The 22,513-nt window shown below is 30.9% G+C and overlaps 3 protein-coding genes across 3 annotated transcripts; 2 read left to right on the forward strand and 1 right to left on the reverse strand.

Annotated features, from left to right (window-relative positions):
- The first annotated feature begins 6,982 nt into the window (after window positions 1-6,982).
- LOC113846147 (RING-H2 finger protein ATL46-like) lies at window positions 6,983-8,340 on the forward strand. The gene has a single exon (XM_027474094.1). The coding sequence runs from the start codon at window positions 7,191-7,193 to the stop codon at window positions 8,229-8,231; it is 1,041 nt and encodes a 346-aa protein (XP_027329895.1). The 5' UTR covers window positions 6,983-7,190; the 3' UTR covers window positions 8,232-8,340.
- Window positions 8,341-12,331: 3,991 nt separating this feature from the next.
- On the forward strand, window positions 12,332-17,007 carry LOC113847054 (RNA-dependent RNA polymerase 2). Its single transcript, XM_027475900.1, has 4 exons — window positions 12,332-12,935; window positions 13,057-14,963; window positions 15,841-15,991; window positions 16,079-17,007. Exons 1-4 carry the CDS (start codon window positions 12,387-12,389, stop codon window positions 16,841-16,843), a joined length of 3,372 nt encoding a protein of 1,123 aa, XP_027331701.1. The 5' UTR covers window positions 12,332-12,386; the 3' UTR covers window positions 16,844-17,007.
- A 2,128-nt stretch (window positions 17,008-19,135) lies between these two features.
- On the reverse strand, window positions 19,136-20,048 carry LOC113847799. Its single transcript, XM_027477085.1, has one exon. It carries the CDS (start codon window positions 19,986-19,988, stop codon window positions 19,518-19,520), a length of 471 nt encoding a protein of 156 aa, XP_027332886.1. The 5' UTR covers window positions 19,989-20,048; the 3' UTR covers window positions 19,136-19,517.
- Between the last annotated feature and the right edge of the window lie 2,465 nt (window positions 20,049-22,513).

Consider the following 22,513-nt stretch of genomic DNA (forward strand, 5'->3'; position numbering starts at 1 on the left):
AAAATAGTTCAGATCTTTTTAGTTTCATAAAGTCAATTTTAAAGGATGACACAATTCAACATAAAAATACAATTTCTTCATAGAAAATTGGGTAACAACTCTTGGTGGATTCTCTATACCAATGTATTGCACTGATCAGTGAAGTTTCACCAAGGAGAAAATCGGTCGTCAACTTCATTTCAACCTTTTGCTATTCTTGAATAATCGAAGGCTGTAAAAACATCAATGAATAGTTAGCATAAGATGTTTTAGCTCCTTTTCTGCGCTTCTTGTCTAACACTGTTTGTTTCGGTGTAATTAATGGAAAGGAAATTTAATAAATATGAAAATGGAAGGATAAAACATTAACTTTCTGCGTTTGAATGCATAGTAAAGATGAAGTATATTTTGTACAAAGTGAGAAGGCAAACATGAATTATATATCCAAATTGAACTTTTAATTTTATTACACCTCAAGTAATTCTTGTGACCCGGAAATGATAACCATAAATAAAAAAAGGATTATCTGTCAAGGGTAAATAAAATTTTTTACATTATATTTAGTTTTTCCTTTCTATTTTACACTTCATCCAAACTAGTGAAAGTAAATTTTTAAATTTCTTTCCTATCTATTTTCACTTATTTAATTACATCTAAACAATACTAATATTTCTCTGCTCTCTAGTTCCTCCACATCCAAACAAAGTGTAAATGTCATTTTCTTACAATAACTGCTTCTTACAACTACTATAAACATGGTAATAACTTTCAACTGCCCCTGCTGTTGGTTTACAATGCATCAGAAGGGGATTTTATACTTACTGTTGGATTCGGCCCACGTCTTGATATTAATATGGTATTGACATTTTATCTAAATGAAAAAACTTAAAAATCTACTTTCTGTCCATACTCTTGGATTGGAGAAAACAATATGTATATAATTTTTACACATATTCAAATTTGAGTGCTTGAAATCACATGGCCTGAACTATACAATAATTTCTAGTTGGATTAGGTTAATGTTTAAAATTTTAATGTTGTATTGAAGATGAATAAACAAAAATTAGGAAGTTCAAAAAAAGTGAAAGGCCCAAAATAAAAAACTCAAGCCAAAATAAAAAATAAAGTGCAAAAATAAAAATAAAAATTAGAAGTAGCATTAAAAAAAAAACGAGTATAAGTTAGGGTAATAAAAAGAAAAACAAGATCAGAGGAAGAAACCTAATTTAAAACACAAGTTTAAGCTAAAAAAGAAAAGATAGTTAAAATGTAAGTCAAAAATAGGCTGAAACTAGTCGAATTTGAGAGCTAGTTTTAGATAATAAAGAATCACACATTTATAAATTAATAATAATTTTTAGATAATTATAAGTCTAAATTATGAAAAGTTTTAGACAAATAAATTACTTAAACTTATAATTTTTTTCTCTCATTCTAAGATCTAGCCTACACTCAAAATCATAATATTTAAATCAAATTTAAAATATTTAATATTTATAAGTGGTTTGCTTGTTCTGTCTTAAACTTTTAAACCTTGTTTATTATAACAAAAAATATGCATGAAAAATTATAAAAAATAAAATTTAAGTTAAAATAAAAAAAAATGTAATTGTAAAGAAGATATGTATAATTAATTTTAAAAAATTTAAATTAAAAATAAAGAGTAACATTGCGCCATTCTTTAAAAGTGAATGCTAAAAGACCGATTAGTTTGCTCTAAAGATATTGTATTCTAATCTAATTATATTATAATAGTATAATGAGAGCAAATTAGTGTTAATGGAATTCAATGTTTTGATTATTATTATTATTATTATTATTATTATTATTATTATTATTATTATTATTATTGATACAGTTTTAAAAAAGATTATTTAATATACTAAATTATTCAGAAATAATAATTTTATTTTAACTCTTACTATAGTATTTTAATAAAGAATTAAAATATGTATTTTTAACTATTTTGAATATACAAGTACTACTCATTAATATTATTATACATTTACGTACAGACTGTCATATTTATTTATTTATAAATTATAATTACCTAATGAACCTGCTAGTGGACTATATTTTTTAAGAGAAAATATGTTAGTAAACTATAAAATGTAGTTACATATTTCTCTTAAAATAAATAAGTGTTCCTTAGTTATATATTTCAATGGGTTCAAATTTCACTAATTACGTGCTTAAAAAAATTGATATTTGAGTGTTTTCAATTGAAATTGAATAAATTTTAAAACTTACGTTTGTACCATACTGATAAATTGTAACTTTTGCGTTAAATTAAAAAAAATTATACTAAATTTTACTATCAAATTACTTTTAGAAGATAAGTTTCCAAACATAATTTACTTACTTCAAATTCACAATTAAGATGAAAAGCATCCATTAAAATTATAATTCTGATATATTTTTGTTACCTTTCTTGTTATAAATATCTCTTTATTGTAATTATAATTAACACAATGTAATGCAACACATCGTTATGTTTTCATTCTGTTTCAAGATACATATGATATTCTTCATGTATGATGAGATGGTTGATCCATAACTGCAGTTTTAACAAACTAACATGTTGTAAAATATTATATTTTTTCAAATGCAGATTCTTTTAAACTTAACGAAGACAACTATCTCCCCAAACTTTAGCTACACAATGTTCAACCTATGCCAATACATCATTAATAAAGACTACCCATGTAATACAAAATTGGAAGAAAAGGAAAAAGGCAAAAGTTGATCCATAGAAGAAAAGAAAGAAAATCTCTCACAATGAAAACAAGATCACTCAATGACCGAGTGGTAATTACTCAACATCCTAACCCTCACTTTTAAACAAAATTAATTCTGCATGATAAAGTTTATTCTAGCTCAATTTTAAAAACACACACCAGAAATCCTCCAAATGTAACTGTAATTTAAACACAAGGTGGACAACAGTACATAAAAATTGTTGCTCTGTCACCCAATTGGCAATGTAATGTAAATGGCCGATGTGACCAATGACCACATGACAGTTAAAATAGAAGTATTCAGCGAATTTCACTATTTTGATTGTTCAAATTCCAAAACCAGTGCAAACTAGGAAACCAAAAATATAGAGCCACTTCCGAGGAAAAGGAACCCAAGAGTTTGCTTCAGATCCTTTCCTTGCACTGTCAATGGGGAATGTGCCTCCAACTTAGATGCCACTTCTCTTTGCATGCCAAAGCCTCTTCAAACTTTGGTCTTAATGCATGCTTGGATAAACTTATTTTAAAAAATAATCGCTTATTTTTCACAGTTTTGTGAAAAAACCTATAAAAAAAGATTATTTTGCTGAATATAATCTCATCCATTTACAATTTACATGGATTGATACCGGTGGATAAAGTGACAACAACTTATCTGGTGATCTTCCAATGGCGAGCAATAACTTTTGTGGAGAGCTTTCTATATGATCCTTTCTTGCTGAACACAACAAATTCACTGGGCAGATTTCTGACTTTAACTTCTCCCTACTTTTGGAGTTTAATGTCTCCAGCAACAATTATTAGAGGGTTCAATTCCTCATGTTAGAGGAGAATTCCATGCAAACAGCTTTTGTCACAAAAGACATTTCGCGTAGTTTGTTAATTCGAAGTTCTCTAACTTTTTTCAATAACAACTTGTCCAAGTTGATAAACGAAGTCGGGAAACAACTAAACTGTATGATTTTGTCAAAAAGAAGAAATAAAATGAAATAAATAAATAAATAAAACATCTTTGCACTATAATACAAGCATTTTATAGGCAATTAGTGATTCAATCGCAATTACAAACTTAATGGTTGCAGAAAAGGCTAACACTCTATACCTAGGCCAATAAAAGAACGCATTTGCTGATCGATCTAAACCAAAATGTTGTTCCATAATTAATAGTACCAAATTTAATGTCCTAAAGTTTTTGATGACTTGATTGTAAGCACTAAATCCAACATAATTCGCTTTAGTATATAGAATGACAAGGAGAAGAAAAGTGAATACAATAAAAGGCATGAACTAAACAACGTTGAAAGGAACCAAATGAGTTAACGTTTTCAGTTCTACAAGTTGTATCATTTCATATGAATATTTGATCTTAAAGAAGGAAAAAGTGTTAGAAATTAAGAGAGAGAGGAGACAAGAATAAGGACAGCTAACAGGTATTTTAGAAATCTCGGTCGGGCAGGATCTACAAATGAGCATTACCTTAATTGTATTTCTCTGAAAGGTGCCAGAAATGACGAAATTAATACTTAATGCTACTACTCTCTTTTATCCTGATCAAGTGGTGATGCTTTTTTAACAAGAGAAGTTGTACAACACAACGCAACAGATAAGAAAAATATATCTATAAAATAAGATAGTCGATGGAATACAGAAATTTTTTTATAAAAAATTTTATGTATGAATGATATCATACTTAAATAAATAGTTTTAAGGAATATGAGGTGGTGTTTTCTTTTTTTCATGTTTTACAATACGAAATTTGTCTTTTTTTTGTCTATACAATGCTTTGGTTTAACCTAGAAGATGATTGCTTTAGAGAACACGATCCACCACTGTTTTGAGTAAAGGGTTTGTCAAATTCATCTTATGGAATAATAATCCTATCTTAAATGGACTAAATATAGAATTTATTTATACAAACTTAAATAAAAACTTATATAATATATTAGTAATATATTGTCTTAACTTTATTAGTTTACTTAAGGTGAAATTATTATTTTGTGAAATAATTTAGACAAACCTTTAAGTAATACGAGCTGATAGCTCAAACATCCCATCCTTTTGACTTATTGCTGGTTGGTCTGGGTGCTCAACTCCATTTTAGTTGCATTACACACATACTTTGGACAGACAGAATCATAGGTTTAATTAGTTGCCATGCGTGCAAAAATAGAGACCCTACCATTAGCTTTTGTCTTTCAGAATCTCTATAGTCTCCACCATTTCCAAACATGTGAAAGATTGACAACAGGGTGGCTCGTGAACTCCTCACCCTATAGCTATTATGATTTATTAGCAACATTAATCATTTCAGTTTTCAAAACATGACCCTAAATGCTAGTATGATCGATGTATCAAAACACGCCTAAGATAATATATAACCCGGGAAAGAAAATAAGAACAAAATTTAAAAGACATATCGATTTACACTTTAATTTCGGAGATGGAAAGTGCAAATGAATTATACCAAAAAAGAAAATATCAACTTCAACTTTCAAGGCTAAAAGTTTAGTACACGAAAACAACCCAAAATTTGCAACAGAAACACTTAAAAAGTTAAAACTTACGGGTCCATTTAAACTCAATATTAGATAACATCAAGGTATGAAAAAAAATCAACTTTTTTTTCTCCCTTTTCATTTTTTCTCTGCCATGAGCCATGAATAGTTCTTTAGCAGCGATCATGCCAAGATTGGCGTGGAATGGTCATTATTATCTGCAATGATTTTGATTGCGATCTATACTCGAAAAAAGACGCCACCCTACAAATAGACAGCTTTGGAATATAGACTCATCAAATTGTGTTGTATATATAGGTCAACTTCTTAATCATTTGACTTTTTCTCTTCTTTCTTTTTCTGTTTTTAGCTTTATAACTTTCTTGTTATGCATACAAGTCAAAATGAAATATTTGCATAAATGATAAAACCAATTTACCATCCAGAGCAGAGGCAAAAATTTGTAAACAACATATTTATTTCAATATTCCACAACAAAAATAAATAAATTTCAATGTCTTGGACCTCATGCAGATGAGCTTAAGTCTTAACCCGCAAACACCTATGTTGAATGTTTCAATTGGATTTTGGTTGTCTGCAGTTATTTTATAAATGCAACGTATCCCAACAGTGAAAATTATTTTTGTTAATTATAAATGTAATTGTAAAAACTGAAAAATGTTGGATTGTTAAATAGGAAATGACAAACCTAAAAGAACAGTTTCCTTTCTATACTCACTCCTACCTCCTCTATTATGATTTATGATTGTTATCATGATTTTGATACATTCAATCTTTAAAATTAAATCAAATATTTAAAAATATTAATTTTAATAAAAACGTATTTATTTATATTTATATCTTCAATATAATGAATAATATTTTCAATATAAATTTATTAAATTTAAATGCTTGCCAAAACTATTATTATTATTGTTGATTTCGAAAATTGCTTGATCACTTTAATTCCGACATAAAAAAGATTAGCGCAAAAAAAAAATTGAAAGAAGTAATTTTGATATAATGAAATGTAAATAATTATATTACTAAAAAAAGATATCCAAATTTTTTAACAATATTCTCCACGCACTTGAGCATCTATATATTTATATTACAGCTTTACAGGCAAATAAATTTACATTTATAATATCACTTCCGTTTATAATTATTAACAAATAAATATTTAATTCATTAAGATTTAATATCAATAAAATATATTAATATATCATAAATTTAAATTTTATTTCAAAAATATTTATAATATTAAATGATTAAACTAATGTATTATATATTAAATAAATAAATATATTTATTTATATGTGTAAAGATGAATAGTTTGTTAATAAAAAATTTATATTAAATAAAATATAAAAATAATTTAATAATTTTAAAAAATAATTATTTTTAAAATTAGAAAAAGATTAATAATCATTTTTTATAAATAATAAAATATTATTAAACAAATGATAATTTTATGTAAAGTTTAAGATATTAAATATTTTTAGTAGTATAAATATTGTTCACTTAAAAATTACTTCTTATACAAGATACAGTACAGAGAGTTAAAAAAATAAAGAAAAAGTAAAAGAGACATTGTGCGAAGTTCTGGGGCAAAAGTAAAGTCTGACAACTTTCGATCGTCACCAACCACTGCACAGACAATTGGACTATGTTTGTGGTCTCTGTGAAAAAGTGACATACACTCTTCCATCTATCACGTCTTCTTTCATTTCCTTATATGCCCTCCAAATCCATTTCTCTTTCATCTTCCCATATTAGTGAACATCCTAGCAAGACAAAAAAAGGAAACAAATTTCCTTACTACAAAGTCTGCATAAAGGACCATAACATTTTCTGGTGCTTCTCTTCTCATAACACTGTCACTCAGTTGCACTCCAAATATGAATTAATCTTCCTTATAGTACTTTCTATTATAGCCACAAAATCTTTGTTCCCTTCTCAACCTCAATGCTAGAAAATGCGTAGCATTCAAGTTGAAGCCAAGCAAAAACATGGTGTTGAATATTTCAAGTACTCATCTTCTCAACCTCCTTTCTCTTCATTCCAAACTCCTAGTGATGGTAACATCAGTAACGAGAACGAAGCAACAACAACATCATCATCATCACCATCATCTCTTAGCAGAATAAGTCCACTTATTTTGCTGGTTATAATAGTTCTAGCAGTTATCTTCTTTGTCTATGGACTTGTCCATTTGGTTCTGTGGTTTCTGATGAAAAGGCCAACCCCTCAGTCTCTCTACAATTCAAATAATTTCACAGAAGCCACAAGAACGCGTGCTCTTCAAAGACAGCTTCAACAGCTCTTTCGTTTGCATGATTCAGGTTTAGACCAAGCTCTCATAGATGCTCTACCTGTTTTCTATTACCACGATTTATTGGGTTTGAAGGAACCCTTTGATTGTGCTGTGTGTCTCTGTGAATTTTCCGACCAAGACAAGCTAAGATTGCTTCCTATGTGCAGCCATGCCTTTCACATGAATTGTCTTGACACGTGGCTACTGTCAAATTCCACGTGTCCTCTTTGTAGGGCATGTCTCTCCAACTCTGGTTTCTACGTGGAGAATCCAATATTTAATATTGATAATTCTTTGGTGATGCCTAATAGGCTCATGGATGAGGAAGAAAATGGGTGTTCAGATAGTCAAAGATCAGTAACTGGTGAAGCACAAATAAGTGGGAAAAGGGTGTTTTCTGTCAGACTTGGAAAATTTAGAAATAATGGGTTGGAGGGTGGAGTGGTAGGAGGAGTAATAGGGGATAGTAGTAGTTGTAGTTTGGATGAGAGGAGATGCTACTCCATGGGTTCATATCAGTATGTAGTTCGTGATTCAAATTTGCAAATTGTGTTATCTCAATCTCATGATGTTTTAGAGCATGGAAATGTCGAGGGAAAAAGGATAGGCAACTCAACACAAGGTGAGAGCTTCTCTGTTTCCAAGATCTGGCTTTGGTCCAAGAAGACCAAGTTTCATAGTTCTAATGCTGCTTTCCCTTGATTTCTTACTGTAAGGACTAAGAAGGTTAAATATTTATATAAACAAAGATGTCTTATTGTTTTCGATGTTATACCATGAACACACATATATTAATGCTAGCTGATATTTGGTTGTGCTTCTTTTCCTCTCTTTTAACTTATCTCTCTGTTGACCTACCATTCGAATTACATTGATATAGGTTTGAAAAGAAGGGTTGCATTGTTTATGGTGTAGGAGGATTACTATTCTAGATCATTGAAATCAGAAAGAAGTATTTGTAGCAAATTCTATCAAGAGATATATTGAATGAGTAAAATGAATCCTTGTTTGAGATCCAATGTATATACTAATAGTTGAGGGTGACAAGTTGTAACTGAATGAATGAATTACTAAGTTAATTTATTCAACTAATTCTGGGATGAGTTAAAGTTGGTTTATACCTGGGAAATAAGGTGCCCAACTTGGATTATAATGGTCTGAATTTCACTGTTGGGAGTGGCTTTGTGAGAAGTCAGCTAGTTGATGCTGAGTCATAACATGGATCAAATTGAAAAATTCTAAATTGACACGGTCCCTTATGAAGCTAGTGCCAGTTTATATCCATATGTTTAGATCATATATTCATAATGGGCAGATTTTAAAGATAAACAAATGGCTAATTGACTGTTACAAAACACTATGGTTGAAGTAATTTGTATCACGAAGTTGGTGAAAAATAAGGACACTACAGCTAGTGCTCTATATTCTGCTTGTGCAATTGAATAAGACACTTTAGGTTGCTTTAGACTACCAAAAAATTAAGAAATTTCCGAAGAACACACAAGAGTTGGCGGTGATCTTCTACTGTTAGTACAGCTACCCTAATCAACATAAGCAAAACCTGTGAGAAGTAGTGCGGAGTCCGTGAGAAAGATAAGGCCTTGACTTGTACCACTCTTGAGATAGCGCCACAAATGGTAAACTGCCTGTAGATGTGGAATCCTCAGGTATGATATGAATTGACTTGCTACCCGTTTTATTTAAGTCATATAAAATTCATTTTGATGAATCATTAAATGTGATTGAGATAAATATATAATTTTTAAAAAAAATTAACGTGTATTTAAGGATATATGTTAAAAAATAAAATTAATAATATTTTTTTATCAACTATTATAGTATTTAATATTATTAATGTATTAAATTATTTGATATTTTGTTATTTTAATAAAAATTATAATATATAAATTTTATTGTACACTTTTAAATATAACATGAAGCATCCTACTAATCTTCCGTTCTATATAAAGAACGGTCATCGAATACCGTTTCCATCAAATTCCATTGAGCTAAATTGTAGGATCCATGGGCAGAGACAAAGGTTTTGCACCAACAAAGTAAAAAAATTATTGATTTCTGCAACAGGTTTTAAAAATTTAGTTCATAATTAATGTTAATTTGGTTTTAAAAAATTGAATGTACGTTAAACTAATTTTTTAATTTATTATATTTGTATAACTGATTTAATATTTTAAATTTTTTATATTCATTTAAATATAGACGTGTGTATGGAAGCAGAACTTCATGTATTAATTTATCAGACCTCTATGATATATCTATTTACAAAAACATTTTACGATTATATTTTACGACTAATATTTTTGTATTAACCTTAGATTTTATGATTAATATTAAATATTTAAACAAATTAAAATATAATTATTATATTAAAGAGATAAAAATATTTTTAATTAACTACTATTATTTTTTATATTTAAATTTATTTTTTAATTTTTTAAAATATTATAACATAATATTTTTATTATTATTTAATATTATAAATATTTATTTTTTATAATTTTTAATTTAAACTTTCATTATTGACTCTATTTATTAAAAAATAAGTTAAAAATATTGATAAATATTTTATAAAAACTTCTATAAAGTATAATATAATTAACAAATATTACTATTTTTTTTCAAAATACACTAATTTAATGTAACCGTGTAATACAATAAATTAATTTTATCTTACAAATTAAATTTATAAATATACTAAAACTTAGTTTTGTCTTAAAATTTTAATTTAAAATTTAATTTAAAACTAATTCAATATAAAATTAGATGTAAAACTAACTTGATGTGAAACATCAAATTTAAAACTAGTTTTAAACAAAATTCAGATTTTAAAATTAGTTTTAAAAAATAAAATAGATTAGTTTAAAATTTTAATTTGTATAATTAGTCTGTGTGATGAATAAATAATACAAAATAGAATATATGAAAATATTTATTAGTTTAATATAATATTAATATAAAAATGATATTATTAATAAATTAAAATATATAAATATAATTTTATATTAATTATTATAATTATTAACTTTTTAATATAATAATTTAATTATGATATAAAAATATTTATAGTATATTTTATCAAATTTAATATTTATTTTAAATTAAATATAAATTTTAAAACTAGTTTTAAACTAATTTTAAAAAATATTTTCCAGCATATTTTGAATTTGATATATTTTTGCCTTGTATGGATCAACCAGTATTATATCTTCCTCTTACTACAACAAAATAAATCTTAGAGGATAAGTTTGTAAAAAAGAAAAAGATAAAGGATCAAACTAATATTTTAACTAAATATATAAGATGAAAAGCATGTTTTGGCCAGTAAAATAAAACTCTAAATATTAATTTAAATATTTTCTTTTAACCAAGGAATGTTCAAAATCGGATTAATAGCACGGAATAAGGACATTTAGGTAAAAGTGGAAATAAGACATGTTAAATTAAATAATTGCTTGTTAAATTATTTTATACTTGTTTGCATGATTACTTATTTAATGAAGTTATTTTTAAATGATGATTTATGTTTTAAATTTAATAATAAAATTTATTAATTAAGTTAAAATAATTTATTTTAATAAATTATACTAAAATAAATATTTTTATAAATTATTCATATATTCCTTTGAACAGGCATTTTATCTAAGATAAATTTAGTCTATTTTTTAAATTTAAACTCTAAATTTGTCCTGTTTATTTATTTAAGTATTTTTTTAAGGCATGGGTAATTTTTTAAAAAGTTAGTACGAATTTTATTATTTTTTCTTTCATCTATTATCTATTATAAGTGATTATCTTATAAGAAATGTATTTTTTTTAACTATTTGAGAAGATTGTTTAAAATAAATTTTTATTTAAAATGTATTTTTAATATTATATATATAATTAAAAAATTATTTATAATATCGCATATGGTATATAATTTTAATTATTTAAATAACAAAAAAGTTATATTAAAAAGTCACTTTTATCTGCTCTCGAAAGAAAAAAAATGAATATATTTTTATAGTATTTTTTAATCTTATAGGATTTTAGCTAAATTATTCATTTTTTATTTTTATTTACGTAAAATAATATGAAACTAACGTATTTTTACTAAATAGGGTTTAGGTAATTCAAGTCTACCATGGACTAAACCATAAATTATTAATCAACCATGTAACACTTCTTCATCCCTACATAGAAGGGTTCAATATTCATCTTTGTTTCTTTAGAAACATTTTTAAATATAGAGGGGTGCGTATATTAAAAATTAGAATACTCATTGAGTACGCGTTAAATAAATTACATTCACAGAAAATCAAGCACAAAGATTTTTAAACTATATTAACAATACAATTATTGATCCGTACAAAACAATATATAATAAAATTAATTAAAATATATAATTTAACATTAGTAAATAATATTTTTTAAATAAAAATATAATTTTTATTAATTTCCATTATATATTTTTTTTTGCACAGGATAAAAAAACAATAATTCCATACCTAAAAAGTAATTTTGAAAAATAACCATATTTAATTTTGTTTCTTAATAAGAAATTATAAAAAAAGTTTTAACTAATGCTAAAAAATATTAATTAAAGAATCAATAAATAATAATTTTCATTGAGATACATTAAAATTCAAAGTACTAAAATTTCAAGGACCAGTTAGTACCAATATTTTCTAAAGAAAGGAAAACAAAAACCAATGGAAACCGTTTATTTTATACAACCGTTTATTTTTGCATTGACCCCTTTTCTACAAAACACACACTCTATTGTCACTCCGTCTAACACACACAGATACACACACTCTCTCTCTCTCTCTCTCTCACAGAGTGACCCTGACTAGCATGGGGACACTCGACGGCGATTCCGCTACACCCACACTTCGCCTCTTCAACATTCCTCACTCAGCCACCGCCAAAGACCTCCTTCAATTCCTTGAATCCGCGGTGGGTCCCTCCTCCGTCTTCGCCCTCGAAATCTTCACCGACAACAACAACTGGAAGTCTCGCGGCCATGGTCGTGTCCAGTTCGAAACCTTCGACGCCAAGTCACGCGCCCTCTCTCTCTCTCTCCAACAACAACTCCTCTTCCACTCCCACTTCCTCCGATTCTCCGAATCTTCCCAAGACATCATCTTCCGACCCACTCTTCCCCATCACCGCCTCCAAAATGGTATCCTCTATGCCGGTTTTATGGCCGTCGATCACCGCATGAGGGTTCTCGAGACTTGGGAGGGTGTTAGGGGTTGGGTAATGCCACAAAGCCAGAGACTTGAGTTGTGGGTATGGCAGAGTGGTGAGTGTTACAAACTCGAGATTTTGTTTGAGGATATATTGGAGTCTCATGGCTATTGCTCGGGTGAAGATAACAAACTCAATGCTCTTCTCTTGAAGGTTTTCATTTGCATTCCCGTTTGTTCAATTTTAATGTCAAATATTTATGTGGGTCAATGTGAGTAAGTGATTTTTGTGTATGATTGATTTGTATTTTTTATATCTCTTTGGACTGTCTCAGCTGAAATATGGACCGAGGATTTATCAGAAGAAAGCTGGGGCAGGTGTGGCAGCCAAGTTTAAGGCTGACAGGTACCGATTTTGTAAGGATGATTTTGAGTTTCTTTGGGTGCGCACTACTGATTTCTCAGCTATAAAGTCAATTGGGCATTCTACCTCGTTTTGTTGGGACATTGAGGAAGAACATTTTGCTTCCCAAGTTTTTAAATGTTTCCCATTCTACAAGGAAAATTTGAGAGATCTGTCTCTGGAAGATGGGGTGGAATTCTGTTCTTCCACTGAAGCAGTTCCGCTTTTGAAGTGTGGTTCAGATTCTAAGTTACCTTATGAGGTCATTTTCCAATTGAATTCCCTTGTTCATACCCAGAAAATTAGTCTTGCTGCGGTGGATGATGATTTGATGAACTATTTAGGGGATTTGGATGAAGAAACTAGAGCCGCGATATTTCAGAAATTGCACAAGATGAGCTCCACTTGCTATGAGCCTCTCAATTTTGTGAAGACTCAATCGCGTGCGCTGAGTAGCAACGGTGGAAGTCTTCACCAATCGTCGCATAAAAGGTTGACGGATAATAACATAATGAGTTGTCATAGAGCCTTGATTACCCCGACGAAGATTTATTGCCTCGGTCCTGAGCTTGAAACCTCAAATCATGTGGTAAAGCATTTTGCACCGTATGCTTCGGACTTCATAAGGATTACTTTTGTTGAAGAGAATTGGAGTAAGCTTCCAACAAATGCAGTGTCAACTAGTGTGCAAAAGGGAATCTTTTCAAAGCCTTTTAAAACTGATATATACAATCGAATATTGACTATTCTTCGAGATGGGATTGTAATTGGATCCAAAAGGTTTGAGTTCCTGGCCTTCTCTGCTAGTCAGCTGCGATCAAATTCTGTTTGGTTGTTTGCTTCTAATGACAGAGTGAAAGCATCAGATATCAGGGAATGGATGGGATGCTTCAACAATATTCGCAGTGTTTCTAAGTGTGCAGCGAGGATGGGTCAGTTATTCAGTTCTTCCATGCAAACTTTTGAAGTGCCCCCTCAAGACACAGAGATAATTCCAGATGTGGAAGTTACCACTGATGGTGTAAGCTATTGTTTCTCAGATGGTATTGGAAAAATTTCCCAATCTTTTGCAAGGCAAGTTGCTCAAAAGCTAAAACTGGATCATAGTCCATCAGCATTTCAAATTCGGTATGGTGGATATAAAGGTGTTATTGCTGTTGATCGCCATTCCTTTAGGAAGCTATCATTGCGTAGTAGTATGCTTAAGTTTGAATCTAAAAACAGGATGCTTTGTGTGACTAAATGGAGTGAGTCAATGCCTTGCTTTCTCAATCGAGAGATTATATCCCTGCTGTCTACCTTAGGAGTAAAAGATGAGGTGTTTTTGGCAATGCAACAAGAGCAATTGCGTTTGTTAGGAAGGATGCTGACTGATAGTGAGGCAGCTCTGGATGTTTTGGAAAGTTTAAATGGAGCTGATTCAAAAAGCATTTTAGTGAAGATGTTGCATGCATTTAATGAGCCAAATAGTGAGCCTTACCTATTAATGATGCTAAAGGCTTATTATGCATACCAATTATCCGATTTGAGAAGTCGATGCCGAATATTTGTTCCCAAGGGTCGGGTCTTAATAGGTTGCTTAGATGAAACTGGTCTTTTGAATTATGGCCAAGTATTTGTCCGCATAACTGTGACAAAAACTACGGGAAAAAATGGGGATGAAAACTTAAGGAAAGTTGATGGTGATGATGGCACACGTATAATAGTAGGAAAGGTGGTGGTCACAAAAAATCCTTGTCTTCACCCCGGAGACATCAGAGTCCTTGATGCCATAAACAATGAAGAATTAGAGGAAAAGGGTTTGAGGGATTGCCTTGTATTCCCACAAAAAGGGCATAGGTAATGTATATGATGGACTACATTCACAACACCACCACATTTGATTGAAATGATTTGTTTTAATCAACTTAAAATTAGTAGATCTTTAACATTTATCCTTGGTCCTATGTGGTGTTATTAACTACACTGTCTCACTAATCATGTGCCAACAAAGGAGATATTAATTGGGGGGAGGAGAGAGATAAAAGGGGAAAGGGTAGTTGTAGCTAGGCAAGCATTTTTCATTTAGAACATGCAGCATCGACTACTGCATGCTTACATTTACTTTTGCAAAATCAAACATTATTCCTACTGTAGTGTCCTTGAGTCATGATCAGTTTGTTATCATTTAATGGTGCCAATTGGTTCTAGTTTGATAGAGTTTTGCTTTCCCTTGTCCATAAAAACGGTTCCTTATATTCATTGGGTGATGATGGGCACTTGGTAGTTATATTAACATTTCTGTTGCTCTGTCTAGTTAGATATAAAATTAATAAGCCGTTAAGCATTCATCTAACAACCTTTAGGAGAGTTGGTACGATTCTTTTTCTTCAAGGGATAGGTAGTTTTATCATCTAACAATTTAAGCCCTTAAGAGAGTATATAATTTTTTTTTTTATGTAATTAAACAATGTACTTGCGAGTTTAGCTTCATTTTTATTCCAAAGTTCAATTTCAAACCAGCACTAAAATTTTTGAAGACAGGTTGTGCATGGTCCATTTAGCCTATTTCGGTTCTACATCAAAAAGTCATTACTATCACTGATGTTTATGTTTAAAATAATTTTCATATGATTGATATTTTCAAAATATTTTCAAAAATCATTATTATCATTGATGTTTATTTTTAAAAGATTTTTCTTATCTTTTTTGTTAATACTTGTTGCTTGGCCTCCAGGCCTCATCCGAATGAATGCTCAGGAGGTGATCTTGATGGAGATTTATTTTTCATAAGCTGGGACAAAGATCTGATCCCATGTCAAACTGAGGCTCCAATGGGCTACACTGGAAGTAGGCCTCGTATAATGGACCATAAGGTGACCCTAGAGGTAATTTTCAACAAAGCTAAATTTGTTTTGGAAAAAACATTATTAAATGTGAAATTGTTCCTTATTTGTTGTTTCTTGTGTGGGTAGGAAATCCAACAATTTTTCGTTGATTACATGATTAATGATACCTTGGGTGCTATCTCTACCGCACATCTAGTTCACGCAGACCGTGAACCAGACAAGGCCAAGAGTAGAAAATGTCTGGAGTTGGCAGACCTTCATTCCATGGCTGTTGACTTTGCAAAGACCGGTGCGCCTGCTGCAATGCCTAGAGTTTTGAAACCAAGAGAGTTTCCAGATTTCATGGAGAGGATGGACAAGCCTGTGTACATCTCCAAAGGGGTTCTAGGAAAACTTTATCGTGCCATAATTGAGTCAAAATTGCAAGTTAGATCCAGCTTTGAGTGGTCAGAGAAGCTTGCCGAAGAAGCATATGATCATAGCCTTGAAGTGAATGGTTTTGAGGCCTTCCTTGAGATTGCGTCGAGTCACAGAGAAATGTATGCACAGAAGATGACCACTTTAATGAACTTCTATGGTGCAGAGACCGAAGACGAAATGCTACTTGGTAACTTGCAAAACCGTGCTTCTTATTTGCAGCGTGATAACAGAAGATATGGAGATATGAAGGATCGGATTCTGCTCTCAGTAAAGAATCTTCAGCGTGAAGCTAAAGAATGGTTTGAAACTAGTTGCCAACCCCGCGACTACCAGCCTATGGCATCTGCATGGTATCATGTGACCTATCACCCAAGCTATTACCAAGAAAACTCCTGTTTTTTAAGCTTTCCATGGATAGTTGGTGACATTGTATTGCATATTAAGTCTCTAAACAGTAGAGTTCACAGATGAAGACTTCTAATGCCGTGAGCATCTTATAGTTCCCAGATGACATGTCTATGTACATGATGATTATAGGTACGATGTTGTCTGAGGGATTTTCTTTGTGCAAATATTATTTTAATATCTGGTATGATATATATTTACAACTAAATATGCGATGCTGATGCCAGTTGATTCATGTATTTCCAATTTTTTTAGGGTTATGTTTATGAGTTAATCTAGTTCAACCCATCAAAATAGTGGGTTGGATTACTCCAAAATTAACTGAACAAAACCAAGGGTATATTAGGCTTTGGCTTACGTTAGTGGTGGATTATTTAGGTTTGAGTCGAGTGTAAAGCAAAGCTTATCCATATATTGGAAACCAAAAAAACAAAAAAGGAAAGAGGGGTTCCGCGGTCGCTATCTCAGAAACCATCGTCACCTAAATTTAAGGGTGAGGCCGTGACGTTACAAACCTTCTCAAGTTTCTAACGACTAATGCTAACCCACCGCTCATGAAGAAGACACCACCAATTTAAGTTGAGTAATACCATATATTTTTGTTAGAGCAAAAAAATATTTCTTTCCATCTAATTTATAAGAAATTATTATTATTATTATTATTTGTTCAAAATATAAAAACAAATATTTATTTTTAAATAAACTGTTCAATTTTTGTTATACTCTTATTTATTATAAGATTTATATTATTAAGACACTTTCATTATTCATATAAGTAAATATATTTATTCATTTACTGTATTAATTATTATTTTAATAATTTATTACTATGAATATTTTAAATACATTATAAATTTATAATATATATTTACTTTTTAATTGATTTTAACAATTTATTTATTTATTTTCATAAAAAGGAGTATAATTTTTATCAACTTTGACTATTGCAGTGAATCCAGGTAAGTCTTTGCGTGATAAAAATTGTTTTTCTCTTCAATATAACAAAATTACATTATTTATCGATAGGAGAGGACTTGATTCATCTAATGCCCAATCTGCAGGTGAACTCCGATGAGTCAAGTTTGCTCAATTTAACCGTTCTAATTTTACAGCCAAATAGATCCAATTATTGTAGTTCTTTTTTACTTCGCAACTACTGATAAGTGTCATTACGTGGACTTAGCCTTGAACAGTTTAAATTAGGCACACGCATCAATTATATCAAAATAAAAGTGAAAATGTTTTTAAAAGGAGTTTCATTCATAAAACATACAAACTTATTATTTTTAAGTAATTAAAAATATTTAATTATGTGTATTAAATATTTCAATTAATTGTTTCTTTAATGTGAATTGTGTAACTTACTCATTTTGATTTCTAAGTTTTTCCATACTAATTAAGTTTCTTTATTTATAAAATTAAAGAAATGGTCAAATAATTTGAAGGTTTAAAGTAAAAAAAAGCATTGATCAAGTATCCAAATTTAATTAATTTAAGAAACAAAGACTTAATATAACATTAACAGTTAAAATTCTAAAAAGGGCGTGTTGGAAGTGAGAAACATTTCCTACATGTATCAAATTACTTGGACAAATTTAATATGTATTTAAAAGAGCTTGTAACTTTATTTTTGGAGTTTATAAAAATAGCTTAGCGACTTTTATAAAGTCTTTCTAATGTCTAATTTATCTCAACAAGTTTTATTGTCATGTTTATAACATGAAGTCTCATGTAAAACTTATTTGTTAATTAAACAGTTTATCCAAATAAACCCTTAATTTACCCATGACAGCTTGAAAAACTAAAATTACACACAATTTAAACTAAAAATACAATTAAATCTAAATATTTCTCAACTAAGACGTTTTAGACATCCGTTAACAATTCCTTGATTATCATAATATCCTTACATATCTCAAGTCCAACTTTCATAGTATTGAGTTCAAGCCTAATCCTTAGGTCAAATAAGGAAATTAATTTACTTAAATATACGAAGACCGATTTAAAAGGTATCGTAAAAATGATTTAAGAAATTTGTTAATATAATTATTGATTGAATAATGTCTAGACATAATGTAGTCTAAAAGAAAAATATCTCTACCCAAGGATAAGAACACTTTATCCTACTCTCCATATCGCCCAATGCTCACTCATACACTACACAACAGAAACGCAAATAGTCAATTTTAGTGGAACAAGTTCCTAGAAATAGGCTATGAATTTACCCGACCGTCTCCCCCAAGACGTTCCACTATGATCCCACGACACTATCATTCATGACATGAAAATGACAAGTTGTAAAGGTGAAGAAGAAGTTACTCCAAACAAAGGCGATTCATTTCGTGGAAGGCTCATTTATTGATTGCAAATTGCCAATTCGAAAAGCAAGCCCCACCAGCCCAGGCCCATCCATAAACATTATTACCCATTATGAATAAAAAAAGAAAATCGGGAAATGCAAGCGAAGCCATCTTATTCCCCACCGCACCAACCATGGCAAAACCATGAATTAATTATGATACCATGACAGTGAATCAAAAACTGTATATACAAAATAATAACCATTCCGATCCATATCCACGTATGTACTATTATACTATATCAAAAGAAAAAAAAATTAAAATTTGCGGGTAGGAAAAGGATAGAATGGGAAATGAAAGTGCGAAAGAAACCAAAAAGTGAGAGGCACCACCCACTGAGCCACCAAGCAAACCGCGCGTAAAGGCAGGCACATGCCCACTCACACCAAAACGGCGACGTCGCTGTCAACCGCCTTGGGGGAAACCGACTTGGCGTTCACGACAGCGTAGCGCGTGGAGAAATTGCGAATGGGGGAGTCGTCGTGGAAATCCCCATTCTGCCCATCGTCGAAATTGAGGGCGTAACTGGAGGGGTCATACTGGTACTTGGCCATGCCCATGCGCTTTGAGTTGCGGTTGCGATTGAACCTCCGAATGAAGGTCTTCCACCTGGGACCCGCCACGATCTCCGACCACTCGCGGAGCTTCATAAGCGCCCTCAGCCCACGCGACCACCATCGGTCGCCGTTCGGAGCTGGCTGAGAGTGGGACCAGGAAGTGGAGCGAACGCGCTCCCACCATGAGGAACGACGTCGTTGGCCGAAGCAGCAAGGTAAAAACAAGGCGCAAGGAGTTTGTTGGGCTTGGGCAGTTGGTGTGGAGATGGATTCAGATTCAAGCTCGATGGACATTTCAGGAACTGAGATGATTGATTGATTGTTGAGGGAAAGAAGGCAGAACACAAGGGGAGTCTTCAGGTATAAATAAATAAACGGGGTAATACATGTGGGTGGGCTGGGCTGGGCTGGGCTACCTTAATTAATTCCAAATGTAACCTTTATCAATTCACTTGTCTCTTCAGCTTCACTACTCAGTGTCCACTCAGCCCAGTTGCGCTGATATGAAAATATCATTTGTTTTTATTTTTGTTATTAATTATCTCTATCAGTTGTTTATGTAAGACCACTAATGTCAACAACGACGCAATGAGCACCCACAGAAAAAAGAACGGTACACGTCACACGCATGCACGGGTATCTCATTATCCAATACTAATTGAGTCGCAGGTCCCAATTGCGTTGCGCCCACTGCTTGGTCCCGCACACACACATAACCCTGATCATTTTGTTAACCCAAAAAAACTGCATTATTTTCCCTGTTAAATGATACTTTACCAAAATTTATAAACACTTGTCACCTAAAAGTCAGCACTTTTCCTTTAAGATCACAAGTTCAGCACCTCCTATTTCATTTGTCCTATGCAAGGTTCTAATCTCTCATTTCTTGACTTCAAAATTATGCTTAAGAATAAATAAGTCCTATTCAAAGTAAAACTAAAAAAAATAAAATAAATTCACTTAATAAAAAACAAACAGTGGTGACGTCACAACAAGGTCACACACTCATCACTGCTCGATTTCAAAGGAAGCAACGGGACTTTATTATTCCATTGTAGAGCAAGAAGGTGGCATTAATGTAGATGGGGAAAAAACTAACGATTTAGATTTATTCTACAGTTTAAATTAAATTATAAATAAATTGTTACCTGATCATCTCAATCTAGAAAAATAAAAACTTCAGAACAATTTCATTCAATATGAAAAATACTAACCACACTAATGCCTCAAAGTAGAACATTTTTCTCCCACAACAAAATTTGGCTAATCTAAATTTTTTTCATTTTCGGGGCTCACAGAATTGAATATTATGCAATGACGAATGAATACGTGGCGAACACACGAGACTGTGTTGACTCTATTGACTCTCTTTATTTCACTACTGCAAAATTTCAAATTATTCGGACCGAGAGTCTGTCAAGACATGGACAATAGACAGAACAAACTAAGATAATGACACAACTCACACAAGTCTAACACACGTCTGACACAACTCACACAAGTCTAACACACGTCCATTGTGTCTTGGACATCAATACGCCTCTCTCCTAACATATTTCGTATATATTAACAAAATAATAGTTTTATACTTACAACTACATACGAATTTTGTGATTTAAAAATTGCTAACAGTTTCAACACAAAACTTATCTTTCTCTTTTATATTTTAAATATCTTACACATCCATTTATTTTCTCGAACAACTATTACGTGACATCACATCATTATCATACTCATGAATCATATCCACTGAACGTGTTACGATCTGCTATTTCTTCTACACAGCTAGTTTCCACATTTTACCATCTTACCGGTCAACATAATTTCAAGAAGAAATGAAACCATATCAGTAATAACATTACCCATTATAACAATTTCGTCAATTAATTCTGATCTGAGAGCACCGGTTATCATATATTGATATTTAATAACTCACATCCTTCTTAAAGTCATAAGGATAACACACTCCGATTTCTCCCTCCAAACATCCAGGGGAATTTGAAAAAAAAATAAAATCACAGTGCTTATTTTGACTTTATCATATGAACATCTAAACTGAAAATTGGAATGCTTTAGTAAAACTTGAAAAGTAGCTTACGATTCTCCTGTAAGCCATAATTATTTTAATAAAATTCAGAGAGAAGCATATATAGATAAATTTTACTGAATAAAGTGATCGCGACATTTAATTAAGCTATTTATCCAAACACATCCTTACAAAGTTATCATCGAATGATAAAAGGGATAAGTAAAACCAATGGTTCTGCTCTACCTACAGCTAGACTTCAGCTACCAGAAGCCCAATTTACGAACGGTGAACCAAACATCAGCTTCTTCAGTCATGTTTACCAATTGAAAAGTAACATGATACTAGAATTTTTTAGTGAAAATTTTCGCCTACTACAAAAGGACAAGACCTGGTTAAAATATGACTAAATACTTAAATTAGTTCTCCAAACAACTCAAAAAATTTTGAAAAACAATTTGGTCCTTAATAATGTTAAAAAAGCATCAGTTTAAAGACCAAAAAACAGTGGATTCGCATTTTAAACATGAAGAGACGAAATTGGTCTCTAAAATCTTTAGAAGACCAACTTAATGACCCATCAATCTGTAGAGGACAATTTTAATTATTCAGTCTAAAAACAATTGGCCCAACAAAACATAGGACAATGGCTTTAGCTGACCAATTATTCGATTACTAAGTTACATAATAACTAGCACAACAAACAATTGAGAGTAGATAAACAACATCAGAAGTCCATAGCATGAAACCAATATATTAGCAGCAACAAAAACGTGAAAACGAAAAGAGGCTT

This window comes from Abrus precatorius, unplaced genomic scaffold (assembly GCF_003935025.1).
Source record: "Abrus precatorius isolate BTA unplaced genomic scaffold, Abrus_2018 Scaffold8, whole genome shotgun sequence".
Taxonomy (NCBI): domain Eukaryota; kingdom Viridiplantae; phylum Streptophyta; class Magnoliopsida; order Fabales; family Fabaceae; genus Abrus; species Abrus precatorius.